This window comes from Bactrocera oleae, chromosome 2 (genome assembly GCF_042242935.1).
Source record: "Bactrocera oleae isolate idBacOlea1 chromosome 2, idBacOlea1, whole genome shotgun sequence".
NCBI classification, from domain to species: Eukaryota; Metazoa; Arthropoda; class Insecta; order Diptera; family Tephritidae; genus Bactrocera; species Bactrocera oleae.
Window position 1 is genome coordinate 745,933 of NC_091536.1, and position 27,504 is coordinate 773,436.

General features: G+C 31.0%; 3 protein-coding genes across 3 annotated transcripts in view; all 3 read left to right on the forward strand.

The window, feature by feature from the left end:
* Positions 1–7,499, forward strand: part of Pxd (Peroxidase) — a 36,374-nt gene extending 28,875 nt beyond the window's left edge. Inside the window, exons 4-10 of the mRNA XM_014241636.3 lie at positions 674–885; positions 960–1,704; positions 1,763–1,919; positions 5,932–6,102; positions 6,157–6,355; positions 6,927–7,032; positions 7,164–7,499. Coding sequence (XP_014097111.1) covers positions 674–885; positions 960–1,704; positions 1,763–1,919; positions 5,932–6,102; positions 6,157–6,355; positions 6,927–7,032; positions 7,164–7,284 — 1,711 coding nt within the window. The 3' untranslated portion in view covers positions 7,285–7,499. The remainder of the gene's footprint in view (positions 1–673; positions 886–959; positions 1,705–1,762; positions 1,920–5,931; positions 6,103–6,156; positions 6,356–6,926; positions 7,033–7,163) is intronic.
* Positions 7,500–11,922: 4,423 nt separating this feature from the next.
* Positions 11,923–19,639, forward strand: LOC106622042 (peroxidase). Its single transcript, XM_036373750.2, has 9 exons — positions 11,923–12,187; positions 12,279–12,560; positions 14,789–15,000; positions 15,439–16,150; positions 16,315–16,480; positions 18,155–18,328; positions 18,928–19,126; positions 19,327–19,432; positions 19,495–19,639. Exons 1-9 carry the CDS (start codon positions 12,102–12,104, stop codon positions 19,580–19,582), a joined length of 2,025 nt encoding a protein of 674 aa, XP_036229643.2. The 5' UTR covers positions 11,923–12,101; the 3' UTR covers positions 19,583–19,639.
* Positions 19,640–21,389: 1,750 nt separating this feature from the next.
* The window catches only part of LOC106623679 (uncharacterized), a 38,390-nt gene continuing 32,275 nt past the window's right edge, over positions 21,390–27,504 (forward strand). Inside the window, exons 1-2 of the mRNA XM_036373739.2 lie at positions 21,390–21,946; positions 24,574–25,045. Of these exons, the coding sequence (XP_036229632.2) occupies positions 24,925–25,045 (121 nt within the window). The 5' untranslated portion in view covers positions 21,390–21,946; positions 24,574–24,924. The remainder of the gene's footprint in view (positions 21,947–24,573; positions 25,046–27,504) is intronic.

A 27,504-nucleotide genomic window follows, 5' to 3' on the forward strand; every position in this document is an offset into this window, starting at 1 on the left:
AGTTTTAGTGTAAATAACGTTTTATTGTTGGGTGTACACGATAAACCAAACAATATTACTCCTCTTGTTTAGATGTATCGGGTTTACCAATAGGGATGATATGATTTCTAAGTGTCGTTTCGGCCATTTTTAATACGGGATGATCTGTAATTTTTTTTTCATTGTATTCAGTAATGTCTACAATTTTATCATGGAAAGATATACGTAAGAACAATGTTTTCAAATTATTAAATTTTATTATCAAAATAATCGTTCTCGTGTAATAACCGAATTATTGCGAGAAAAGCTTGGAGATTCGATAATTTCAAGAAGTATTGATTTAACACCTACTTCTTGCGGGGTTGTTTGAAGTCATTTGTCTTTAGCAATAAACCAGATTCTCTTCAATCTTTAGAATTCAATATTGAATGTGCTATTGATAAAATAAAAATACTTATGTTGAAAAGTACTCGAAAATTGGGTTCATCGAATACGTTTCTGCAAAAGAAGTCGTGGAGGCGATTTGAATGATGTCATATTCAGAACCTTAATGTATCGATTGTACTTCACATTTAATAAAAACTATTTGAATTTCCTTAACAACTATTGTGTTTTTTTTTTTTAAATCATATCACTCTAATTGGAAAACCCTGTGTACCTACAAAGCAAATAATTAATTGGTACAATATTTTAGGTATGGACGCCTTCTAGCACCGAAATACGGAGATGGAATTTCATCGCCAACGCGCTCAGTACTTGGGGAAAATCTGCCAAATGCTAGACTTATTTCACTTGTTGTCTTCGGTGAGATAGACGTTCCAGATCCGCAATTTACTTTAGTCAATATGCAATGGGGTCAGATAATGACACACGATATGAGTATGCAGGCAGGAGGAACGCAAGCCAGTAAGCATTGTTGTCCTTGTCAAGGAACAATTTTCTTTCTACTACTTTTTTGACATTGTTCTGTTTTCCTACAGGAAAACATCCAACTCGTTGCTGTACTGACGATGGTCGTCTAATAGCATCGAATGAAGCTCCCTTAACATGCTATCCCATAATTGTGCCACCCAATGATCCCGCATACTCTCAAGTGGGAACCGAGTGTCTGGACTTCGTGAGAACTCTGACAGATCGTGACATTAAATGTCTTTATGAACAAGGCCCAGCAGAACAGTTGACTGCTGTAACATCATACGCTGATCTCTCATTAATTTATGGAAATTCTATTCAACAAAATAGTGAGATACGGGCTTTTCAGGGCGGTCGCATGTTAGTTGATCAAAGGAATGGTGCAGAATACCTACCCCCTTCGCGTAATGCTTCTAGCGATTGTGATGCTGCTCCACCTGGTGAGGTCTGTTATCAAGCTGGCGACATTCGTGTAAATCAAAATCCCGGTTTAGCAATTTTACACACTATTTTACTCAGAGAACACAATCGCATTGCCGATGCACTGGCTAAACTTAATCCGCATTACAACGATCGCACACTATTCCAAGAGGCTCGCAAAATAAATATTGCCCAATACCAACATATAAGTTACTATGAGTGGTTGCCCATATTCCTTGGATCCGAAAATATGTTAAAAAATAGACTCATTTACAAAACCTCATCCAACAATTTCATTAACGACTTTGACAGCGCAATTGATCCATCAGTCCTGAATGAACACGCGACTGCAGCTTTTAGATATTTCCATTCACAAATAGAAGGTCGTCTCGAGTAAGTAAAAATTGTATGGTGTATGTGTATATACTCGTATCAAAAACATCAATTTTAGTTTGGTTTCTGAATTGCGATCAGTATTGGGATCACTACGTTTAAGCGATTGGATGAATCGGCCAGCCATTATTGAAGTCGGTGACAATTTCGACTCATTAACTCGGGGTCATGCAACACAGCCCGAGGAGCTTACCGACATCAATTTCGACAGAGAGGTATGTACTAATTTAGTTTACATCTGTATACGGAAAACGTCAACCGGATAACCAGAATTCATTATATGAAGGTGTGAGGTTTAGACCAAGGTGTATACCAATTTCATTCAAATTCAGCGTCAAACCACATAATTAAAAAAAAAACTATCCACATAATTTCGTTAAAATATGACATTTTGATCAACCGGAACGGTTTAAAGTCAGGTGGAAAGACGGAAATCATATACATATATATTGGGGATAGGGAAAGATATTAATTTTGACATTGCTCAGCTATACAAGTACATACACATCAGTAGAGAACATATTTTGAAGCAATTTTATATATAAAAAAAACAATAGTAATACTCACTGACCGACATATTTGGCATACAGAATAATGAAAACCATTATAAGTAGTATATGGAAGTTGAGGGTAGTATTAAACTGATTTTATCAATTTTTGGCAACACCACTATATTGTATAACGGATTTGATTTATTTAAATATGGAATTCTTTCAAATGTCATCAGACAATTAGAGTTGCTATGTATATATTTGTGAAAAATTTAAAAATTTTATAAATTTAAATAATTTTGAAGACAAAAATAAGTTTTTAAATGCAAAACTATTTCATAACATCTCTGATGCAAATTATATCAATTGCTAACAAGTAAATTATCAGTTCATACTTTTTTAGCTAATTTGTAGTTATATTTGTATTTCGTTATTAACCCTTTACGGATCCAAATTTTTAATTTTGTTAACTTGATTCTTACTAGACAGTAAAAATACTATTAATAACGAAAACATTAATACTTTTATTTAATTATCCATTTAGTTTTTTACAAAAACCCGGAAATTTGCACCGAATTCCTTTATCCATCTGAATCTGGCATTTCTTCATTTTATATTCAATGAGACGTTCAAAACTACTTGCGCGCTTCAAAAGTCTGACTCTCTGATATTATTATCCAGTACAAAAACAAAGAGTTACACATACCAACGCCTATGAAATAGTAAAAAATTCTCGTATATTGTATACTATTGCTTCCTACGTAGTTTAATTTTGTAGTAGTCTAAATGGTCGACACTCCCCAAATGCTAAGACATATGGACGTTCAATAGATACATATTGTTTTGCCGATATACCACTTTCGTACTGCAGATGTTGACTGCTCTTCGGCAAAGTTTCATGCTAGAGTGACGATTTTATTATCTCCTATCGAATCTGCCGTATTTCTTGGGCAGTTACATTTACGGGCTTATTCGCATCTCCCTGCACAGAGTATAAATTAGTCTGGTCCCTGATAAGATTGATAATATCTTCAGTAAACCAATACGAAAATAGCTCAAATGGGGTATTCAAGCAAATTATCTCAGGCGGTAACTTATTAGATCCACGAAAACGTAGTTCAAGTTCGTATTCAAGCTCAAATGTTTGGATTTTCATGTGATATTGGTCCTCGGTACTCGACTTTGTTTTACTAGGCACAGTAAAGGTCAGGTTTGGGTCTGTTGCAGAAGCAAAGGTGTCAGCATTGGCTGCTAGAGTGGTAGTATTAGCAACATTATTTTCCAAATCTAGTCGTAAATTATGTTATGTGTCGAATTAGCTATATCATCGCCATCAGAAAAATCAAGGTCATCCTCACTATCTGCCCATTTTTCTAGTATTCTTTTCAGATCCCTGGTCGTCAAATTATGATTGGCACGGCTTATTGTGGCTCTGAACAAGAAACTTTCGTAGTTGAAAATAAAACTAAAAAACAATTAACTAAGACGCGCGGTGTTGCATATATGCAAAAAAAACGAAATGAGTAAAAATAATATAAAAAAACACAGATTTTATAAGAAAATCTTACTAATTGTTATTATATATTCACTTACCTTTTACTGACAATATTTTAAATAGAACAAGTAAGGAAGGACTAAACTTGGGTGTGACTAAGAATATGACATCTTGCAACGTGCAAGTATCAAATCCAGGGAAATACTATCAGGTGTTAGCAAAAAATTTTTTTTTCTTACTTCCAGTCTGCGAAAATTATATTAAAATCATCTGCAAGTAAGATATATGTATCTAACATAAACTCAACCGAAAGGTTAAATTTTATAGTTGGAGTTGACGTGCAAAACGTCAACCAGAGGATCATAATTGATTATAGTTATTAAGGATATGTGGTTTGAACCGAGTTCTAAACCAATTTCATTCATGTTCAGCGCTAAGCCACATACTTTTTAAGAAAGCTTGTCCACTTATATTCATTAAAATATCACACATTTTGACCAACCTAAACGGTTCAAAGACAGGTGGGAAATCGGAAATCCATATATAAAGTATATTGGAGGCAATTTTATAAATACTGAATATGTTGGTCAGTGTATGAGTTATATAATATATACACTGAATAAAAAAATCATTATATGTAGTATATGTGGGTTTTGGTAATTCGTAGTTCAATATCACATATTTTCGGCAATAAATATTATACGTTCAGTTAATTTTGTTAAGATATCTTACTTATTGACCAATATATACGACATAAAGCCAATCGGAAGTTTGGAAATTTTATATTACCGCTTTTATATATTATACTATTAACAGAAAGAAAGATGATCTCCGAGTTTCATTAAGGTACCTCATAGTATGCGGTATAAAGTCAACGGTGATTTTAAAATCCTGATATTAGTTGTATGGCGGTTAGGGCAAGTTTTCACCCGATTTTATTCATCTTATGCACAAAAATACATTGTTATTAGAAAACCACGCTCTTTAGATTTTATTAAGATAATTCATATATTGACGATATTTGCGGTATAAAGTCACCTGGATGTTCGAAAATTTTTCTATTAGGAATAAGGGGACTAAGGGAATTATGGATCCGATTCAACCCATTGTAGGCACGAAGATATACTGTTATTAGTAAGACACGCTCTTATATTTTCAATGAGATAACTCATATATTAGCCGATATATGCGGTATAAAGTCAACCGGAAGTTCGAAAATATGTATATTAGGTATAGGGGGGCTAACGTGAGTATTGACCCGAATAAACACATTTTTGACATACAGACATACTATTATAAGGAAAGACTTCTCTCTGAGTTTCAATTATATATCCCACACATTGAACGATATTTTCAAGCCATAGGGACTGGGAAATGTGGACATTCGGTACAGTTTTGGTTCGATTTGAACGATTTTTTGTCATAGGATGGCACACTTCAAAGCAAGGATAAAATAATACGAAACTCTTTGAATCGAGAGAGCGATGTCAAAGTCCACACAGAAAAATATTATATATATTATATATTTAATATAAGTTTTAATAAACTAGGTATCCTATATACTAGATATCCCAAATATATGTACATGTTTATTTTAATCACAAATGATTTTCAATATTAACATTACTTATTTTTTATATACTCAATAAACAAATATCTTTTAATAATTTATTTGGAAGTCAAAGTTTGCATAACATTTGCTGGGAATCTAACCAAAATATGTATATACCTACGTTGACAATTGGTACTGCTTAGCAAAGCAATACTCTGCGACAAGTGCTATATTTTTATTTTTACTTGAATAGTATGTTGCAGAAGTGAAACAAGGCGCCGTAAAGAGTTAAGAGATGTGAGGTTTTATCTGAATAGAAATAAATTATTAGTTTATAATGAAATTAATAGAATAATCTTGCGTGAAAATATTTGGGTAATTTTCAAATAAATACATTTGACTGTACATACATTTAACAAAACTGTGTGAACTTCTGACATTCGTATTCACCACAAAAAAGTCGAAATTTCACTGTTATCTGTCAGAATTTTAATTTTTTTTTACCAATTGGCACACAGCCTATATGTGACTTTTCTCAGACCTAAATGAAGAATAAATCTCTGTCAAAAAATGTTTATTTTGTTTTAAAGGATATTCCCTTGATGGGTTTTAAATAAAGTTTAAAAATCATTTCACTTAGTATTAAATATTGTGCATTAAAGTATTATTTTCTGCTATTATTTTCTTAGATAAAGCACTTCTTACTAAGACGCAACATGCCATTCGGAGGTGATTTGAGAGCTATTGATATCCAGCGAAATCGGGACCATGGATTGGCGTCTTACAATGATTTAAGGGAATATTGTGGAGTGAAGCGCGCAAATAACTGGGAGGATTACAGCGATCTTATTGAACTCGATGTACGCATACGTTGTTAATAACAAACAAAGTAAAATATATTTGTTACTTTGTAGGTTATTGAAAAAATGAAAACTTTGTATGCAAGCCACGAGGATGTAGATCTTACGGTGGGAGGAGCAGTGGAGGCTCATGTGGCTGGCGCACTTGCTGGTCCTACATTCCTTTGTATTCTTACAGAACAATTCTATCGTACACGCGTTGGTGATCGTTTCTGGTACGAAAATGGTGATCGATTAACTGGTTTTACCAAAGGTATTAATACTTTTTCAATTAATAATGTCATATCAAATAAATTGCTTTTAATTTAATATAGTAAATGAATTATAAAGCTAGTTGATTCGCTGGGCATATTATCCAAAAAAATACTTATATGTGAAACCTAGAGACTTAGACCTAGAGATCTTTAATTTGTAATATGTCCGTTATGCACATTGCGAAAGATATTAAAAAAGATGTAGTCCCAACTTTACTGGAACTTTTCATCTAATGACACTGCCTAAGTCGTAAACAGATAGACACGCACATATGAGTATACTCAGAACTTATAACCCATTTATTAAGCCTTGTATTTCTACAAGAGCAATAACTCCGGATAAAATCACGCTTTACATTTCAAGTTCATAGTCGAAGGCATAGCTTTTATACTTTTTCCAAACATTTTATATCTATGCACCAAACTTGAAAAATTTAAGAGTGTTGGTACACAAATCCAATAATAATTTCATTTCATAACTCAAATATTTTTTGTCTGAGCATTCATTTACTTAATAATATAAAATATTGAACATTATTAAAACACTAATATTACAAATTATATTTATAGAACAACTATCTGAAATTCGCAAAGCAAGCATGGCCCGTTTACTGTGCGATAATGGAAATCAAATCGCATCAATGCAGCCACAAGCTTTTGTAATCGTTTCTAAATCGTAAGCAATGAATGTAGATTTTATTATGCATATATTTCCATTTAACACATTTTTACTCTCGCAACATATCACAACTGAGTATTCGAGTTTTGCTTTTAAAATTTCTTATATATTTTTGTATCTTTTTTCAGAAACCCCGTTGTACCATGTGCACATATTCCTCAGGTAGACTTGACAAAGTGGATTGATCAGAAACGATTTGTGTCAACAAGTGATACTTTAAATGCAATTCCAAATCATTATGGTAAATGATGGAAATAATGTATTAAGCCAAGTGTAATCGCGTACTTTGAAGAGTATTATTCAATATCAATATATAGAGAAATTTACCAACCTGTTTAGCATTAAAAAATGTTTATACGAGTATTTTACGAAATCTTATTTTATAACAAGAGCATTTTCAATAATTTTAATATATTATGTGTATGTATGTTATACAACAATAAATAATTTTTTTATAGAATGAAGCATGTGTGGAGAATTTAAAGAAAATCAATAAAAAAATTGTTTTAAATTCTTTTAATAATTATATATTACTTGCACATTCTTTATAATATAAACACAAGTACATTAGTCTTACAGTTTAACAAATCATTCTTAGACTAACATGAGTAGTTCAATATTCAAGATACAATAATTATTTTTATTTCATAGAATATTTGACATGAATTTACACTTCAATTGATATGAAATTAAGTGAAATATTAAATTCAAACACTTTCAAAAGTCACAACACATTATCATTTTATAAAAACATTTAATAATTATCGGTAGAATTTTTTGAGTTGGCTAAATTTGTTGCTTCGTCTGATAAGTTCTTATTTTCGTCCGAAATAGACACATTAATTATGGAGCTAGTGTATTGAAGGTCTGCCTTCCATTTCATGAATATTTTTATCTCATCATATATTTAAGCATGTTCCATAGTATCTCTTTTTAACAAACGCATTTTCTCATGTTGCCCATTAAGTATATATAATTCAAATTCACAAAGCTCCACCAGACAAAAACGAGATATTGGGATAAGTCTAACAGATTTTATGATTAGAAAAAATTTAAAATTAATATTTAATTAAAAAACTAATTTTTCATCCACATTGTAGTACATGATAATTTTTATTACTAAAATCATTTCAGAATAAAAAGAAAACCAAAGCATATCTTCGTTGTAATACTGAGTAATATTCCTGTTAATTTCGTTCAATACTTGATGTGATCAGCAAAATCTATATAAACAAAATAAACGATTAAATTGAGAAATTATAAAACTAAGAAAATATTTACATCTTTTATTATTATTTTAGTTATAAACATAATTTTATTGCATTGAGATGATTGAGTAACTGCTCACACTTACTCTGCCAGCGTGAAAATGTAAATAATATTTTTATCTATTTTTCAATTTTACTTTACTACCATAACGACATTCAACTATTGAAAGTTGCAAACAAAACATTTAAATATATGAATACAAATTTATGTTTCTTAATAAAGTGCGCCGAGAAAGCTCATAACCTTTAAAAGCAGTTACAAATCGGATTTTTTAGTCCGATATCCGATGATTTTAGTGATTTTGATACTAATCACACACATTTTTTGTTAAAATTGGAAAATTTCACATTCAACGTTGCATGTAATTATAAGACTGAAGCACATTAAACTACTAATAAGATAATATTGAAAGAAATATTTTTGCATTTCGCAAATATTAAAAATAATTACTTTTGAGCCATTAATTTATTACAATTTCGCAAATAATATATTATATGTAGGAGCACCAAATTGTTTTTGGGAAATGTACCTCACCACATTAATTACTATCAGAATAATCTATTCATTTGCGATATAAGAATTCAAGGGAAAATGTATTTTTAATATACATATAAACAGAAAATTGATATTTTTAGCTTTTGATTTATTCCAAAAAAATACATTCAAAATAATTTTAGACAGGTTTTTTTTTAAGTATGTAATTAATAAAATTAATTCAACTGTTTTAGAACAAAATATACCACACGGGCAAGAACTATGTTCAGAGTTAAGTGTTTTAACGAAGTATCAACAAACGAATTACCAAATTAACATGTTCGGTCTAAATACCCCTAATATATTTTGCATTAGTTACTATAAAACAGCTTTTAAAAGTGGAACTTGGTATTTAGTATATCACAACATTCTCTCATTAACATTTAAATATTTATTTAAACCGATATATACGTACTTTTTAATGCTAGGTATCTTGAATATCTCAGCTCCACTTGAATACGTATTTCATTTGAAGGGACACAGTTATTCCTTATACGCAGATAATGTACTGTATTTACTAAATACAGTTTCCGCTTATCAACTGAAAAAATAATAAATTAATATATGCAAAGTTAATTACTTGAGGTTAAAGCAATTCAGATCAGCCAAACTATTTTTTAGTATTACGAACTTAAACATATTTCAATCAAAGTTTTTTTTATGTCGCAAACTTAAAAAGTGAAAATTTCACAGATAATTAAGCAGTTGAAAATTTTTAGACGAAAAATGAAAACAATTCAATTAAGTTACTGCTCACTATGGCGGAAATGTTGTGGCCAAAAGTCCATGAATATGGCAACAAGGAACGAAATCGATATTAATGTGTATGTTTGTATGATTGAGTTTATAAAAAAAAATTATATATAAACTAATATAAACTAAATTTAAAATAATTTTTTTCTATTAGTCGCAGATAAATGTACTAAGCACGCGAAACATGTACGCATTTCTTCCTTATTTTGCAAGAAGTAAATTTGCTAAACATGAGTCTATGCAAATAAATACATTTTAGCGGTTTGTGTTCATTTACTTTTCATACAATAAAGAAAATATGTTTTAAGATTTGCTCTATCATCATTAGCTATTTATTTAGCTTATTTTTTAATATATGAATAATTTTTAGTGAACAGCTCAGTTTTTTGGATAATTAATCGGAGAAAATTATAGGTATATTTTTTTGGATAACACAAAAATATGTGTTATGCGAGAAAACTAATTAAGAGGAGAAATTTACACGCACTTTGTATGCAATATATTTTTAACCGATCAAGTGGTTCAAATAAGCGGGGGATACTGTACTAATTTAAACGGTATATGTTTAAAATACATTCTCTTACACTGCTTTAGGTAAAGCCATGGCAAGCGAATCTTGCACCTTATGTTCAATTGATGATATTTCTCCTCTGAATTTGAACTTGTATAAAAAACACGATAGGGTTCAAATTTAATAAATTTCTATATAAACGTATAATAAATTTGAATATTTACGTTCACTTCTAATTCAAATACCTTTTTGTTTTCGCACTTCATATTATTCGTAAAAGACATTTAGGAATTTATTTCATAAAATATTTATTTGTTTCGTATCGACAGATAGCGGCATCGCTGCCCTTTTTATATCATTTAGACTGTTGTGACATTTTAATTATTCACATGTGCGTGCTCTCATAAAGATTAAAAACAGCTGAATTTCTATGTACTGTGTGAAGTATAACTGCGGCTATGTTTTATATATGTGATGTGCTATGTATGCATAAGTAAGCCTTAAGTTTCAGTCTTCATACATCAAATATTTTGCATAAAAAAGATATTAAAAGCATACTTATTTTCATATTCTAAACAAGGGATTTAAAGTTTGCTACGAAATTCGTAACACCCAGAAGAAAGTGTCGTAGACCGTATACAATATATATTATATATGAGTCGATTCAGCCATGTCCGTCTGTCTGTATACCTGTGAACTAGTCCCTCAGTTTTTGGGATATCGATCTGAAATTTCGCACAGGTCCTTTTCTCCCAAAAGAACCGCAGATAGCAGACCAGTATAGCGCTATAGAATATGCCATACAAAATGAACGATCGGAATTCAGTCTTTGTATTTAAATTTTTTTATATTTGACGAAATTTGACATGAATTATTGTCCAAAGCAACGGTACAATTTCCGAAGAACTTGCTCAGATCAGAACACTATAGCATATACCTGCCATTAAAACTGATCGATCAAATTTAGTCCTTGTATGAAATCTTTTGTATTTATGAAGAGTATTATTGCTTCGGTGCAACCGAAATTAACATATTTCTTGTTAGAAGATATATTTGAAAGAGAAAAACTTTTACACGCATTAAAAATAATCATAAAGATTTTAAAGATGTTTATGAATAATTAAGAAGTTTGATATGTTCTTAACAAACCTCATACATACACAAACACAATGACACAATTCTTTCAGATATATGATAACCATTGCGTAAGACGATGTATCATATGGCTGATTCACATACAATACATATTTACTTCGCTTTGCTTCAGAATATTGTTTTCCATTTTTGTCACTTATTCCTTTTATTTCTATTGATTTTCAATTTGTTTGAAAATAAAGTGAAATCGCTCGTCTACGCAGATATGCCCGAGGCTATTGACGCCTTGAAGGAGAATATTCGGCGCGTTATCGCTGGTATACGGCCTCAATTACTGCAAAAAGTGGTTGAAAATTGATTCTTTCAGCTATAATTTATTATTGGCAAACCCTTATCTTTATAATAAAGGTGAATTGATGGCCATTGTATTAAATCAAATACCAAAAATTAAAAAAAAAACACTAAAAATGTGATAATTGCCTAACGGATAAAATCAGAATCATTAAATTTTAATTAAGTTAATTGAGTTTATTTTCCATTTCTCGGTATTATAGCATTAAATCTCAATAAAATTATTTAGTTTTTCTAAGATAACTTTACAATCAAAAGTTGCTCAAATCTGTTTAGGATTATACACATACTACAATATTAATTATTTAAGAATTTTTGAAATGTGCTTAAAATAATATTGTAACACTTCCGTAATATACGAACGTGCCAAAACAGTCCAATGGCCAAACGCTGATGAGAATTGTACGCGTGCTTAAGATATCTTCATCGTCATAGCAAAAGATGTTGTCTGGTTAACATTCGATCGACATAATATCTGCATCAATATAAATTAAGATCTAAATGCAAGTTGTACATACTATAAGTGCAGTTTATCAAGCAATCACACGCAGAGATGGGCTGCCGACAAAGCAATTGTATTCTATTTTCATTTCTTTTACTTCTTGCGTTCAAAAGAGTTGCTAACTTCGAAAGTAACTGGTAGAGTATTTAATATATATTTTGAAAAATAAATATGACAAAACCTTTGGTGTATTTCTTTTTAAATAGTTTATTGTTTTATTGTTTTCAGTCCTTTCGCAATCTATCAGCAATATGAAGCGGATCCCGCGGTCTACGTGTCCTCATCCGCAGCTGCAGCATTTGCAGAAGTGGGCGTAAGGAATACGCATCATGTGGCCAAAACTATTGCCCCCAACTTGAATCATATTTTCAGTTCTAAAGTGTCCGATAGATTTCGATGCATTTCCCCGCCCTCAGACTGTTTAAGTGATTCAAAAAACTTCTTATATAGAACATTCGACGGCTCGTGTAATAACTTTGAAAACTCGGGCTACGGAATGGCAACTTCTAGGTATGTACACATCATAAGGACTTATAGTATGCTCTAATATTCAAATTAAACATGGACATATATTACGTTGTGCAAAAAAATGATTTTAATAATAATGCTGCGAAAATATCGTCCGAAATAACGAAAAAACCCTGGTAAATATTGAGATCTTACTATTAAAAAGGTGCCGCATTGTGAATTATGATTTCCCAGATGTATACAAATAGGTCGAATATGACTTTTTGCTAAAGTCGACTCGTTCGAAAGGCAGGTCAAAGTCCAACATTAAATTGTAACACTTGATTCTTACAATTTTATATATGTTTTCACAAAATAATGCTTCTAAATCGTATAAAATCTTATTTGCAGTAAAACTGATCGAATAGTTTTTATGTTATGAACACTATGATTCTTACATGTAGTTTTTTGTTTTTCTGGAAATGTCTTTTTATCATGATCCATTGATTCAAGGCATTTCTGATCCGTAATATCATAGAGTTCAATCAGATTTTTTTGAAAAAGATGCTTATTTTTTTTTAAGTTAATGAGATTTTTCTGTAAACTCTTCCACTCACAATAGACTACAGCGATTTTAGCGGTGAAATATAAAAAAAACAACGCTAAAAAAAGTCATAATTGTACAACATAATAAAATGTTTAATGTTTGTCAAATTTCTTTTTAACGCTTTTTTTCAATCGTGCTGGATATGTTTTTCAATGAATTTATGGAATAAAAATAACAAAAGTGATGAAAACAGCATATTTTTACAATTTTGAGGCATTATTTTCTGATTAAATATAAGAAATTGTAAAAATTAGCTTTTACGCGCTAAGGGTAAACTTTGATCTCAAATAACTTTTGAACGAATCGATTTAGCAAAAAATCATATTTTGCTGTTGAAGATCGATAAATTCTACAATAATAAGTTTTCATTTACATAAATGATTTGTTCAAATACCTTAATATCTAAACAAACTAAGAATTATTCCCCTTTTATTTATTTGGAAAATCAAAAATCACAATGTACCACATATTAAGTGCTCAAATTTTACCAGAATTTTTTATTTATTTGGAAAATCAAAAAACACAATGTACCTATTAAGTGCTCAAATTTTACCAGACTTTTTTTTTCGTCCTTTCGGACAATATGAAGTTTTATGCTCACCGATGAGGTTTTGATATTGGTTTGAAAAATAATGGATTCAGTAGTTGAAAATACTACATCCATGAGGTATGATATGAAACATAAGGTTTACCGTTCCTAATGATTAAATTATATTAGGTTTGTGTGTTGATCATGAATTCATATATTCAATTTTTGAAACGGTTGTAATCTAAACATTTATAAGTAAACAATTACCATTTATTTATATTATTATTTAAAAATAAAAAAAGTGTGTTTGTTGTATATAACAGTTTTGGCAAAGTAACTTCCATTTATTTCACATTCTTGTACGCCATTATATTTCCAAACCTTATATACATATACTTGTATGTATGTACATATGTATCCTCGTCTATGCTACATGTGCTATGTGCTAAATTAGTACAAAATAATTGATTGGTGTCTTAATACAATATGTGGCTTAGTTAAATCACGTATTCGAAGCATTACATTTTATTAAATCGTCTAGAGATAAAAATAGCAGTAAGTAAATAAATTAAATTTGAAGAGCATTGATATTATGTGACGAAGTATATAAATAGTAAAATTTCTATTATTTTATGATGGGGCATTTAAGTTTTTGAGCATACTTTCACGTTACCTTTTTATTTATTACTAATTTATTATTAATGCGAAGGGATCAACCCGTCAGAAAAAATAAAAAAATGAGTTAGCTAGTTAACTTTTCTTATATTTCTAATTCAAATTTAAAACTACCTGTCAAATTTAAAACTACATTTTGAAATATTTAAATCAGGCTCGTTGGAAATGTCATATAACGTAAATTCATAATCTATATAAAATTAAAATTTTAGTTTATTTTAAATATGAATTAATAATTTTGAGCCGAAGTTGGCTAAAACAATTAAATACTGATCAACACAACATTTTGCTTTAAGTATAAATGCTTACTTTACCCATAAAGGGTAACATAGACCTTATGGGATAAAATCGGCAAAATCTAAATTTATTGTGTATTGTTTCGAAAATAATCGAAATTACTTAAATTACAAGTTTATACTCTTCATTTAGTATTTATATGTATGTACATATGTACACACTTTTTATTTTAACTTTCTGCAGATATAAGCGAATGTTGGCGCCAAAATACAGTGACGGTGTTAACTCTCCAACAATTTCAGTTACAGGCGCAACGTTACCAAACGCACGACTATTATCATTAGATTTATATGGCGAAACTTCCTTACCGGATGACTTTCGAACGATGGCATTTCTTCAATGGGGTCAGTTGGTGGCGCACGATATGACAAGATTCCTTAAAGCGAATGTTACTGGTAAATATCTAGCTTTACCAAAATTTAAACTAAAAAACTGCTGTAGTTTTTTAAGGCCCAAGTTAAGAAGTAACGTACTTTTCAGTTCTCAAACCTTGTGTTAAACATAACTTATACCAACTATAAAATCATAGCGTTATGAAGCTTTCATTATTAGTCATTATTTATTTTAGCTCACCACAGCACCGCTGTGGTTCCGTTTAGCTTCGTTGTTAATTTTGTCCATCTGAATATGTTGGCGTTGCAATAGTCACAATATGGTTGACCATAAATTAAGTTTCATGGTTGTTAGATTGTATTTTTATAGTCACAATAATTTCTCTCAACTTAATTCAATGTGAAAACATTTATGTATATTTATATGTACATGATCTTTAAAATAAAATTTAATGTTAATGTAAATTAATTATTATGTATATTATTATCTGCGATTTTCAGGAGACTGTTGCTTACAGCCGGAAATCAATTCCTGCTTCCCAATAATTCTTTATCCCCATAGTCCAACTACTCATACAAGTAGTACGTCTAAAAAGTGTTGGAATTTTGAAAGAAGTGCTTCAGATGCGGATACTATATGCCACGAAAGTGGCTCATCATATTCAGAAAAAATAACAACGACTTCAGCTTATTTGGATCTATCATTTCTTTATGGAAACTCTAAAAGTGAAAACAAAAAATTTCGTGTTTTTAAAAGTGGTTTGATGAAAACCAGCTCAGTGAACAATCGTGATTGGCTGCCATTATCCATGAATCCAGAAACTGACTGCGGGAAAGATATTTATCAATGCTTTACTATGCCAGATATGCGAAACCAATTTATACCTACAATCGCTGTTTTACATACGATCATTTTGCGCGAGCACAATCGACTAGCAACAATTTTAGAACGATATAACCCTCATTACTCAGATGAACGACTCTTCCAGGAAGCAAGGAAGATAAATATTGCACAGTACCAGAAAATAACATTTTACGATTGGCTGCCGCTACTTATCGGAACATCGTACGCTTACAATAAGCACTTAATACACCACACGTCAAACTATGAACATGTGGACGATTACGCACCAACAGTTAATGCCGCGCCTTACGCAGAATTTGCCGCGGCCGCTTTTCGGTATTCACACAATCAAATACCCGGATGGTTTTCGTATGTATTAAGATAATAATTAAATAATTAATAATAAATTAGATTGCCTATATTCTTTCAATGATTCACAAAGGTTCCAACACACAACTTTTCCGACTCATGCCAATTTAAACTCCGTTATTTGTATTAATATAATATGTAAATAATTTTTAAATACCTAATAGATTGATCTCATCAAGACGAAATTTCAATCTTACTATGCGATTAAGTGATCATTTTGATCGGGCCGAAAATTTGAATTTGATATGGGATGGTGATAACTTTGATTCACTTATCAGAGGTTTATCAACACAACTACAAAAACGTCCGGACAATAATATAGATAAAGAGGTATGCCGATTTGATAAATGTATATTATATTTACTACTATTTTTCGAATAGTTTATAACTAGAATCTCTTGACATATTTTACACGATTTCATTCGTATATAATATTTCAAAGTACATAGTATATAATATTTCAACGCCTTTATATACAAATGCATATCTTATAATGTACTCTTTCCTATGATGGCCACAATTGGGACTACAATCACAACTATTTTTCATATAATAACATTTTGATTCACAATAAATAACTTAAGTATTATATTAATAAACTTGATATGTATGTAAAATGGTATTATGATATATAGTGGATATGTTTGGTTTTTCTTCTTAGGTTTTATATACCTTATAAATGGTATATGGTTGATTTTATGCTATACTTACTTATCTTTCAGAGATATACATATGTATCTGAGATTTTCCGACAATGTTAGACTAAGCATAATAACGTGGTCTTTCTGTCACTTTGAAAAAGTTGGTGTCTTTAATTTCACGTATATTAGAGGTTAATCTCATTATACTATTAAGTAGAAGTCTACCCAAAGAGTCAACAAGGGTTTTTTTTGTTTCATACATTAAACGCACTAAACAAATATACATACATACATACATATGTACATATGTACTTTGGAGGCCTAGAAACATAAATTTTATATATTCATATCTATTTTAAGGATACTACTCTTATGCATATAATCAATGCTGCATTTAATTTATTATTAATGTCATATCTTAATCGGACAGATAAATATCTAGCTCGTTCAAAAAATAACATTTTTTCTTTGCGCGATCAATTTGCGGAAAACTGTTTTTATTTTTTTTTTTTTTATAATTAACAGATGTTCAATTGCGATCACTGACGTGTACAATTTGATCAGTTTTTTCGACTTTCTAAATGTGTCACTTCGTGCCGTGAAATAAGAAAAATGTGTTCTCAGTTGAAGAAATGTTTTGAAGCAGTGTTCCAAAACAAATTTTGTTTAAAAATGGATTAGATACTTTTAAAAACACACATTGAATTGGAGCAATGTAATATTTATAGATGAGTCAACTTAACCCCTTGAGACGTGTTCGGCAAAGGAAAGGATTTGCTCATGGATTTGAGGTATTTGAAAGAAAACAATATTCCGAAACATAGGAGTAGACTCGGTACTCAATGGAAACAAGAAAACCATATTGTTACTTTAGATTGACCATCACAGTTAGCAGACGCTAGTACAATAGACAATGTTTGGACTTTAATGAAGGCCAAAACATCAAGACAACATTTAACGTCAAGAAAAGAGTCCATACGGCTACTCCAACATACCTTGAGGTCGCTTCCTGTGGAATATGCGGTAAATTTAGTTGTAGGTTGCTATCAAAGATGTCAGGTTATAATAGACAATGCGGGAGAATGAGAATAAACCTCAGTTATAATAAAACAATTTAGATTCTATAAATAAAACATTTTTCCCAATGAACGCTACTAAAACGTTATTTTTTAAACTCACTGTACGTATCTATATATGTGTCTATCTTGATTTGTTTAAGGTAATAAAAACAACCGTTATAAATACTATTATTTTAGAGTATTTCTTTCTATAAAATCATTGCATTCCGTTCTTTGCTAAACCATCTTGTAATTGGTCCACGACATAAATACACACTAATTGATTTTTCTTCCTAATTTCACAGATAAAACATTACTTTGACCGTAAAATCTTTGAAGAATACGGCACTGACCTGAAAGCAATTGATATACAGCGTGGACGAGACTTTGGATTACCCTCTTATAATGATATGCGCGTTTATTGTGGTCTTCCACGTGCATACGACTGGGCCGGATTTTCGAATGAAATACCACTAGATGTAAGTGGAAATGTAAAGACTATATTTTTATGTGTATATACTCGTATGTACATATGTACATACGAGGTGTGTTTAAAAAATAAAGGCAGTTTTGAAATTAAAATTTCGAGGGTTTGGTCAAACCAATCCAGTTGTAAATTTTTTTTTATTATGTTGATATGGATTCCCCTGAAGTTTTCAGTTGTATTCATTGCTTACTTTGTCTGTAACTGCCGCTAAGGTTAGAACTGTTTTTTTGAGCTTGGCGATTTTTGTCTGTTAAAAGCTCACACTTCGATGGCTACGTGTGACTTTTTCCTATTTCCAAACATAATGATAACATTAAAGGGCCGTCGTTTTACAAGCATAGATGTCATTAAAAGCGCAGCGCTGAAAGAGCTAAGGGCTATCCTAAAAATCGAGTATGAGAAGTGTTTCGACGATTGGAAGAAGCGCTGGCATAAGTTCATACTAAATGAATAAAAAAAAATTCCCTATTTTTTGAACCCACCTCGTATGGCATGTAAAAATAATTTTAACTAAGCTGGCAATGTTTTTTTCAAATTGGTGATTCTTTCTATCTATTTGCAACAATTTTTAGTTACTATTATTTCTTTCAGAAAATTATGTATTTCCAAAAGATGTACGCCTCTCCAGATGATGTAGATTTGGCTATTGGTGGCTCCTTGGAATCACACGCACCTGAATCTATCCTTGGACCCACATTTCAATGCATAATCGGACGTCAATTTTTTAATGCTCGGACGGGTGATCGTTTCTTTTTTGAGCGTTACCAATCTCTAAGCGGATTTTCGAAAGGTTGGTTGCGCTTTTCTATAAATAATACATTATACATACAAGTCAATACATATTCTGAGGAGACTGGTATTGCATATGGGCGAACCATGCCCATAAAACGACGTTATTCGAAAAAAACAAGTGCTACGACTCAGCCACCAATTAAGCTATACATATGTTTATGTTTATTTTCAATTCTTTCATTCTTTTTTATTTCATAGATCAACTGGCTGAAATCCGCAAAGCTAGCTTATCACAATTATTTTGTAATAATGGCGACTTTCTGCAAGATATTCAAACTAATGCGTTTATTTTTCCTAATATTAGGTAAATATTATATGAATATTGTCTTTATAAATATTATACTTATTCTCTTATTAATTTTACAGAAATAATTTGGGAAATTGTAAAAGCCTCTCTCAAGTGGATTTATCGAAGTGGAAGTCTCCTGCACAACAAATAACTTATTCAAATTAAGATTAAGTTTTGTATGTATGTTATTTCAATAAAAATTTAAATTTAAAAGTCATTTATAAAAAATAAATGTGTGATGAAATTGACACTTTTGACAGATTGTAGGCAATTGAAATTTTTGGAAAATTATTCGATTTAGGGTATTAAGGTCGCGTCTGTAGTCTTAACTGAATAAATAATGGGGCAAATGATAAAAGTAGATAGCCAGCTATATATTTTCATAAAACTTTGCATATTAAAGTCAACTCTGCATAGTAAAGTAAACCAATAATGATAGATAACGAGATTTCGACAGTTAAAGTTTCAAATTGAAAAAAAAATCATTTTATACTCTCGCAACCTGTTGCTACAGAGTATAATAGTTTTGTTCACCTTACGGTTGTTTGTATCACCTAAAACTAATCGAGTTAGATATAGGGTTATATATTATATATAAAAATGATCAGGATAAAGAGACGAGTTGAAATGTCTGTTCGTCTGTGCAAGTTGTAACTTGAGTAAAAATTAAGATATCATTATGAAGCTTGGTACACATATATCTTGGTACCGTAAGACGGTTGGTATTGCAGATGCATAACTATGCTCCACAATAAGATACAAGACTGTTATTTGATACACGGGATCACATTAGGGAGGGGGATATGCAGTTAAAATTTTTTTTAAAAGTGGGTGTGGTCGCGCCCCTAACATGTTTAAAGTGCATATTTCCTAAACCGCTAAAGTTATAATAACAAAATGCACTGAGAACAAATGCTTTTAGCACCTCTGACAACCTCACCCACTCCCCATATAACGGTACTGTTAAAAACTACTAAAAGCGCGATAAGTATGCAAATCCAGCAACAATGTTTGTATCGGGGTAAAACTTTGCGTGAATAATGCGTTTAAAGTATGCCACCTTGTGACCAAAAATTTTCTAAATCGAATCGAAGCTGTTCAAGGCCCTAGGCATATGTGGACACCAGTGCCTATATTTGACTTTTTACCGAAAATATTGGTAAATATGTAAGATATTATATATAATTGAAATTCATATAATAAAATAAAATAGTAAAATAAAAGTAGTATGTTTTTGTGTCAAAATGGGTTGAATCGGATCAATATCTCCTTTATTATAAAATTTTGCAAAGACCTGAAGTAATTTTCGGGCTTTGATTCTTGCAAGTTGCGAGAGTATAAAATGTTCGGTTACACCTGAACTTGGAACTTCCTTTCTTGTTTTTTTTTTAAACATTTTTTTTATTTTTTAAAAATACATGGATTCATGATTTTGGGAGGAAAAATATGGTATGTACCATATATACATTTATGTGTAACATATCCGAATGTATTTCTGATTTTGGTGTTTTAAACCTTTAGGAGTTTCTAAGGTGTTAGTGCTTATCTTAAATATGTATGTAATTGCTTTTTATTTTAATAAACAGAAATTCAACTTTTATGTACTATATATATGTATACAAGTAACTGCTGCTGCAGCTCTGTAAATGTTTCGTTAGCTTTCATACGTACAAAGGCACTGTACACATATAGTCGTACTACTTACACGTATACGTAGCCCGTTTAAGAAGTGCAGGAAGAGCAGAATTATACTTGCGGCAGGTCCATTTATATTAACATACAAGAATCCTTAGAGGTTTGGAGACTCTCAGAGAGCCATTTCTTATTTGGGCTTTTCGCCGTTTTGAGAACACAGCCAGAGAAATTGTAAAAATTATTCTCTGTTCTCTGCACAGCATCCCAGCTTAGCAATTCACCCACGTTTGTTACACCGATAGTGAAGCCGTACGCTTCAGTCACTCATCGTAGTTGCTAGTTGCCATATTTACGTTGCGGGATTTTTAGAATTTTGAAACAAAATTGCGATTTACGTCACACGCGTGTTTGTTTCAGTATCCTCTTTGAGTTAACTCCAGAGGCATTAAGCCAAGTGTTTTATAAAAGCAAACTTCGTGACCAATAGTGTAAAAACATGTCCACCGTTTAATGTTAAACAATATAGCTAATAATATGTCAATTAAAATGAAATCTAAAAGCATAATTATGTGTATTATACTTGCGAATGGATGTTATGTGCTGAGAGCCGAAAGTATTGCAAAAACGAATAAAATGCAAATTAATTAAAAATACCCATAAATGTGTATCAATTAACTAATTCATGCATTGGTACCTAAACCGCAGTGTGGATAGTTGAATTTGATTAATGAGCAGTCTGGTACCTTATTGTGATTCAAATTAAATAAAAATACATAAAATAATGTTAACTAAACATATTGTATAATCTGGGATTATTATCCGAAATGTTAACAACAAAGTTTTTTTGAGTGAATTGCCATATAAAACCTAAGTTCTGAATCTCTTTGAGTGTTTGTAAGCAACATCCTTTACACTAAGTCTATTTATACGACATATGTATGTTTATATGTACAAGTATGTACATACAAACATGCAAATTTAAAAAAAGGTCATATATATTTTAAGTAATACGTAACTTATGTGCCATATGAAGATAGATCAGTTGGGATTAAGGGATCTGATCTATGTAAACTCGCAAATAAAATCAATATAATACAATCCTTTTTGAAGGTTACATGCATTTAACTGATGAAATCTTGCTTGGTGACCAAATATAATGTGTTTGTTATCTAAATCTTATCAAGGCCTAAACAATATACCGTTATGATTCATACATATAGTCTTTTTTAAAGAAAGACTACCAAATCAAATTAAATATTATATGAAGTGGAGTGATATATACGTTTTCACAAATTATGGATTCCAGCTTCAGGGACACCTCTTTGTGCACTCGATATTTATTTATTATAGTACAATATAAGGCATTCCAATTCGTTTAACTTTTCTTTCAAGTTTGTGAAATGTGCGTGAGATATTGGAATACATACACACATTGTATCCTTGTATTTCTTATATTATTTTTATTTTTTGAATGGTTAATTATTACGTGATATCAGAGAACCGACCTGGCAGAGTTACCTAATTTAATTGAATCTTCGTATGCAAAATTACGAAAAAAATTTATTAACTGGGAAAGGGTAATATCAAAATTCCAAACTATATCCCTGATTGGATACGAACATACATACATATCATATGTGTTGCGTGATTCATACATTTGCATGTATGTACATATGTATATAGTTCTATTCCGTCTGAGTTTGCATAAGACCGTCGTTAAGGATGAAATCGTAAAACATTTACTGTTAATTAATTTTTAAATATTTGTGTCAGTACGATTTCTTAATTTTTATAAATTTAATTAATTGTGCATTTTCGTAAAATTAGTTATTGTCTGTATTTCTCAATAAATAGGTAACTAAGATGGTTACAGATAGAGTCCTTACTTGTTATTAATTTATTTGATTTAAAAATCTTCGTTTAGTGATTAGTGATGGTGAAAACAAAATTAAACAAATAAGGAAGAGCGAAGTTCGGGTGTAATCGATCGTTTTATACTCTCTCAATTTCGACGAAATCGTGAATAGATTACAATCATAATTGGTATCTTATTAATTTATATTGTAGGTCGTAGCATCACGTCCTTTCATTACTAAATTTTGCTTCGTTTTTACATTCAAATAAATTAAATTGGCTCAAATAAGATCTATGTGGTATAGATTGAACCAAAGAGGCTAGATCTGATATATTGGACATATCTGGAAAATGTCAGCCAGAGAATCGGTAATCATTATATTAGGCATATGGGGCTTAGACCAAGATCTAGGTCAATTTCATTCATATTCAGAGCTAAATTTAAGAAAATTTGTCCACTTAATTTCAGTAAAATATCACACATTTTGACAAACATACACGGTTTGAAGCCAGGTGAAAAATCGGAATTCACTATATCGGATATATTGGGGCAGTGGGAGGTATGAATTGATTGCGTGAACTTTTTGGCGTTAGTCAAGTATACTCGAGAACATGTTTCCGCAAAATTTATATATAAGATAACTCACACATTGACCGACATATTCAGCATATGTTTGCTAGAATACCGAAAATCGTTATGTGTAGTATATGGGAGATAGGGTATTTCGTGACCAACTCCATATATTTTCAACATTAAACTATAGTATATCCAATATTATACTTTCACTTAATTTTTCAAAGATATCTTACATATTAACCGATATATACGGTACAAAGCTAACTGAAAGTTTGAAATTAGGCTAGTGTAGTATTGACCTGATTTTATCCATTTTTGGCATCACAAAAGACTCCTGAGTTTCATTAACTTACCTCACAGATTGACCGATATTTTCGGTAAAAAATCAGCCATAGGCACTGGGGTTCATCTATTCAGTATCGGAGGGCGTGGAAAGTTATTTTCTTAATTTCTATAATTTTTGACGAAAGATGGGATACTTTAAAGGCACTATTTCGATAACGTTATTAGCTTTTATGTTACGTAAAGTGAAAGATTTAAAATTGTAATAAATGGAAAGTAGGTGTGGTTTTAGTCCGATTTCGCCCATTTTCACACTTCCTGAAGAAGTACGAAAATATTTATCCTGAGCAATTTTAGTTGATATAGTTCTAGTGGCTTGAGTGCAGTAAACTTATTAGGGGACCGAGTCCACTTTTTAAAAATTTTCAAATTACAGGGCAGAATAGGGCATTTCTTACTTCTATTCGTTGCACTAAATTATAGTTTTGTATTCTAATTTACGGCATAGATATGGCTAATTTATAGGTTTTTGATTAACGGCATTTATTGGACATGGCAATGAAACGATCCCGCCCATCTACAATAACAACCTTCTCATAGTACCAAGGAATACGTGTACTCAGTTTTATTAAGATATCTTAACTTTTACTCAAGTTATCGCTTGCCGCCTAACTTGTCTTGTCATCATTATCATTAAATATATATTATATTATATACATGTATATATTTTTTATTATATATATATTATATTATATATATGTATATTATTATATATATATATATAAATATATATATATATTTCGATTAGTTCTAGGTGTTACAAATGAACGTTAGGTGAACAAAACTATGTCACTCTGTAGCTATATGTTGAGAGAGCATAGAACCATGAAAACACCTGGTGACCAATGTGAAGTTAAGTCATAATTATGAAATTAAATGAGACCTCTTGTGATAGTTCAGGAAACGTACATATGTGTACGCACTGTGTGTATAACAACTATTAAAATAGTGTTAAAATAAATGGAGAGGAAATCAAAGCAACATGAAAACTCCTATAATAGTATTTTAGTGCTATCTCAGTTAACTTCTTGAGTCGAGAAACTCTCCTACTTGTAGAATAAACGAAGCAGCCAAATCCATATATTGGTAGTGAAGCAAAATGGTGTTGTTGAGTAATCCACTTGTATTACCAATTACTCGCTTAAAATGGATGGTTACTTACTCTATGGTACTACTACTGTTACAGCTTGTTCGTGTCGTTGTTGGTGGAGAAAAATTGGGTGAGTTCATGCTTATAAATAAATTGATATTGTAATATGTACCTAATACTTGTATATCTTCCTTACGCTTAGGTGTATACGTGCAGACGATAAATAAAAGACATTTAAGAGCCCCTATTACGGTTTTCAACTCAATTGCATTTTTGTTGAAGTTATGAAATTCGGTATTGGTCATATCAACTCAATCCATCAAAAAAAAAAATATATTGAATTGTGGTCAAACCTCAAATTTTTTGTGGTATTGTAGTTTCCAATTCTGTGCTAGTGAGGTTGGCTAGAATATCAAAAAACTACAACTGCTACGTTTATTTGGAGAAATATTAAACAATGAAACTTCGACTGAAAGTTCGAAACACCATAAATTAATTTGGTTGATCTGAAGTTGAATTGCTTCAACTTCAATTACCGTAATGGGGGTATAGAATGTTTCAAAGTCACCTCCTACTCTGATAATATAATAAGTAATATAAGTCTATTCTTCTGTGTACCTCTATGCAATCATTTTTTTTGAAAATTGTTTATAGACATACCTGTTTGTACAGAATGAAACTAACTCTTTTGTTCAAACTGTATTTAATCATTTAAAATGAAAAATTTGGAAGACTCTGATTCTGTGCTTAGAGTATTAAAATGTGTAAAATTATTATTAACTATTTATTTATTTTGAAGCTTGCGAATTAATCAATGATATTAATAATAAAAAAATAAGATTAAAATATGTGATTACACTCTGTTTTGAAGTATCTGCAAAATAATATTTACGACCGATTTTTCCAATGCGACCAAACTCGGTTAATCCTTAGTTGGATTCTGTCCGCGATGAAATGCAAATATATCATTTCAAGTGATAATGACATTATATCATTTTCAAGTCAAACAACTGTAATAACTCTTCTAAAACTTTTTCCTATCAGCACGCATACTTTAATTAACGTTCTAATTACTTTTGAAGAAGACGTCCTACTTAATTTAAATAAGTTAAAAACATATTTTAGTTACGGCCCAGATATGATACCCTCATGCTTCTTAAAAATAGTGCCAAATATATTTACTTGCCTTTGGCAAGGATATTTAATTCCTCTTTTAAACACGGTGTATTTCCTTCAATATGGAAACAGTCATTTATAATTTCCTTGAATAAAAGTGGATTTAGGTCCAACATTGAAAACTATAGAGGTATACCTAAACGTTTTGAAGCTATCCTCACTGTCCATATAACCTTTTCGATTTCTCTGTTACGTTCCTCATCTCAGCATGGATTTCGTAAAGAGAAATTGACTCTAACAAACTTGCTTGAATTTGTAAACCATGTATCATTGGGTTTTAGAGAACATATGAATGTTATATACACAGACTTTAGCAAAACTTGATCCGCTGGGCTTTTAGCTTCTTATCTTTACACAACGAGTGATATTTGAGGATACTCCTTCAGATACAATTAATGTCTCTTCAGGTGTTCTGCAAAGTAGTCATCTTGGCCCGATTATGTTCTTGTTGTTTATTAACGATATCTCTTCAGTAAAAGAATTCTCAAAAATTTTATTATATGCTGACGACGTAAAGCTTTTTAAATCATACACTTCAACTGAGGAAAGGTGTCTATTGCAAGCAGACTTAAACAATTTGGTTGCATGGTGTGATAGAAATGATTTGTCATTTAATCTTTATAAATGTATACAAATTTAGATCTGTGCACCCCTCTTTATGTAATACAGCACCATAGTCTAGAGCAAGTTTTTAACTATGTTGATTTGGGAGTTAATGTGGACTTTAGTCTTCATATTGATACCATGGTCTTGAAAGCAAAAGCTGTCCTCAGTTTTGTTAAACGTTGGTCTAAAGAATTTAGAGATCCGTATTTTACTAAAACACTTTATACAACTTTGGTTAGATCTATATTGGAATATGGCTTTGTTGTATGGAACCCTAGCTACCAAATCCATTCTGACAAGTTAGAGTTCAAAACTGTTCAATAACTATTTTTACTTTTCGCCTTAGGGCATTTCCGCTGGGATTCTAGGGTAAGTCTACCTCCATATACTAGTCGTTTAAAACTTATAAATCTACCTACACTTTCTAGTCGTAGGGAAATGCAGTTTGCAGTTCTTTTCTCCTGTATGAAATTAAATTTAATATCCCGGTTCTCTTTTCGAGGCAGTTTATACCTTTTATTGTTAAAATCCTGTAGATCAAATTTCGAACTAAACGAACCATTCCGCCGTATATGTCATTATTTTAATTCTTATTCCAGCACATTTCACTTATCTGACTCACTTTTCAAAATTAAAAAGACTTTATTGTTTTCCCTTAATAAATGAAAATGTAATAATTCTTTATATCGTCACTATAAATCTTAGCTGTTGGAAATTTTGGTTTTTTAGCTAAGCAGTTTTAGATCTCAACACTTAAAAAACTCTCTTGCCTTTTCTGACTCCTAATTCCGCACGTATGCGGTTTGC

Excerpts from the sequence above, each read along its gene's own strand:
- LOC106622042 (XM_036373750.2), top strand. The coding sequence starts at position 12,102 with ATGGGCTGCCGACAAAGCAATTGTATTCTATTTTCATTTCTTTTACTT. Across the intron at positions 12,561-14,788 it reads TACGGAATGGCAACTTCTAG|ATATAAGCGAATGTTGGCGC; the intron begins GTATGTACACAT and ends AACTTTCTGCAG. Across the intron at positions 18,329-18,927 it reads CGAATGAAATACCACTAGAT|AAAATTATGTATTTCCAAAA; the intron begins GTAAGTGGAAAT and ends TATTTCTTTCAG.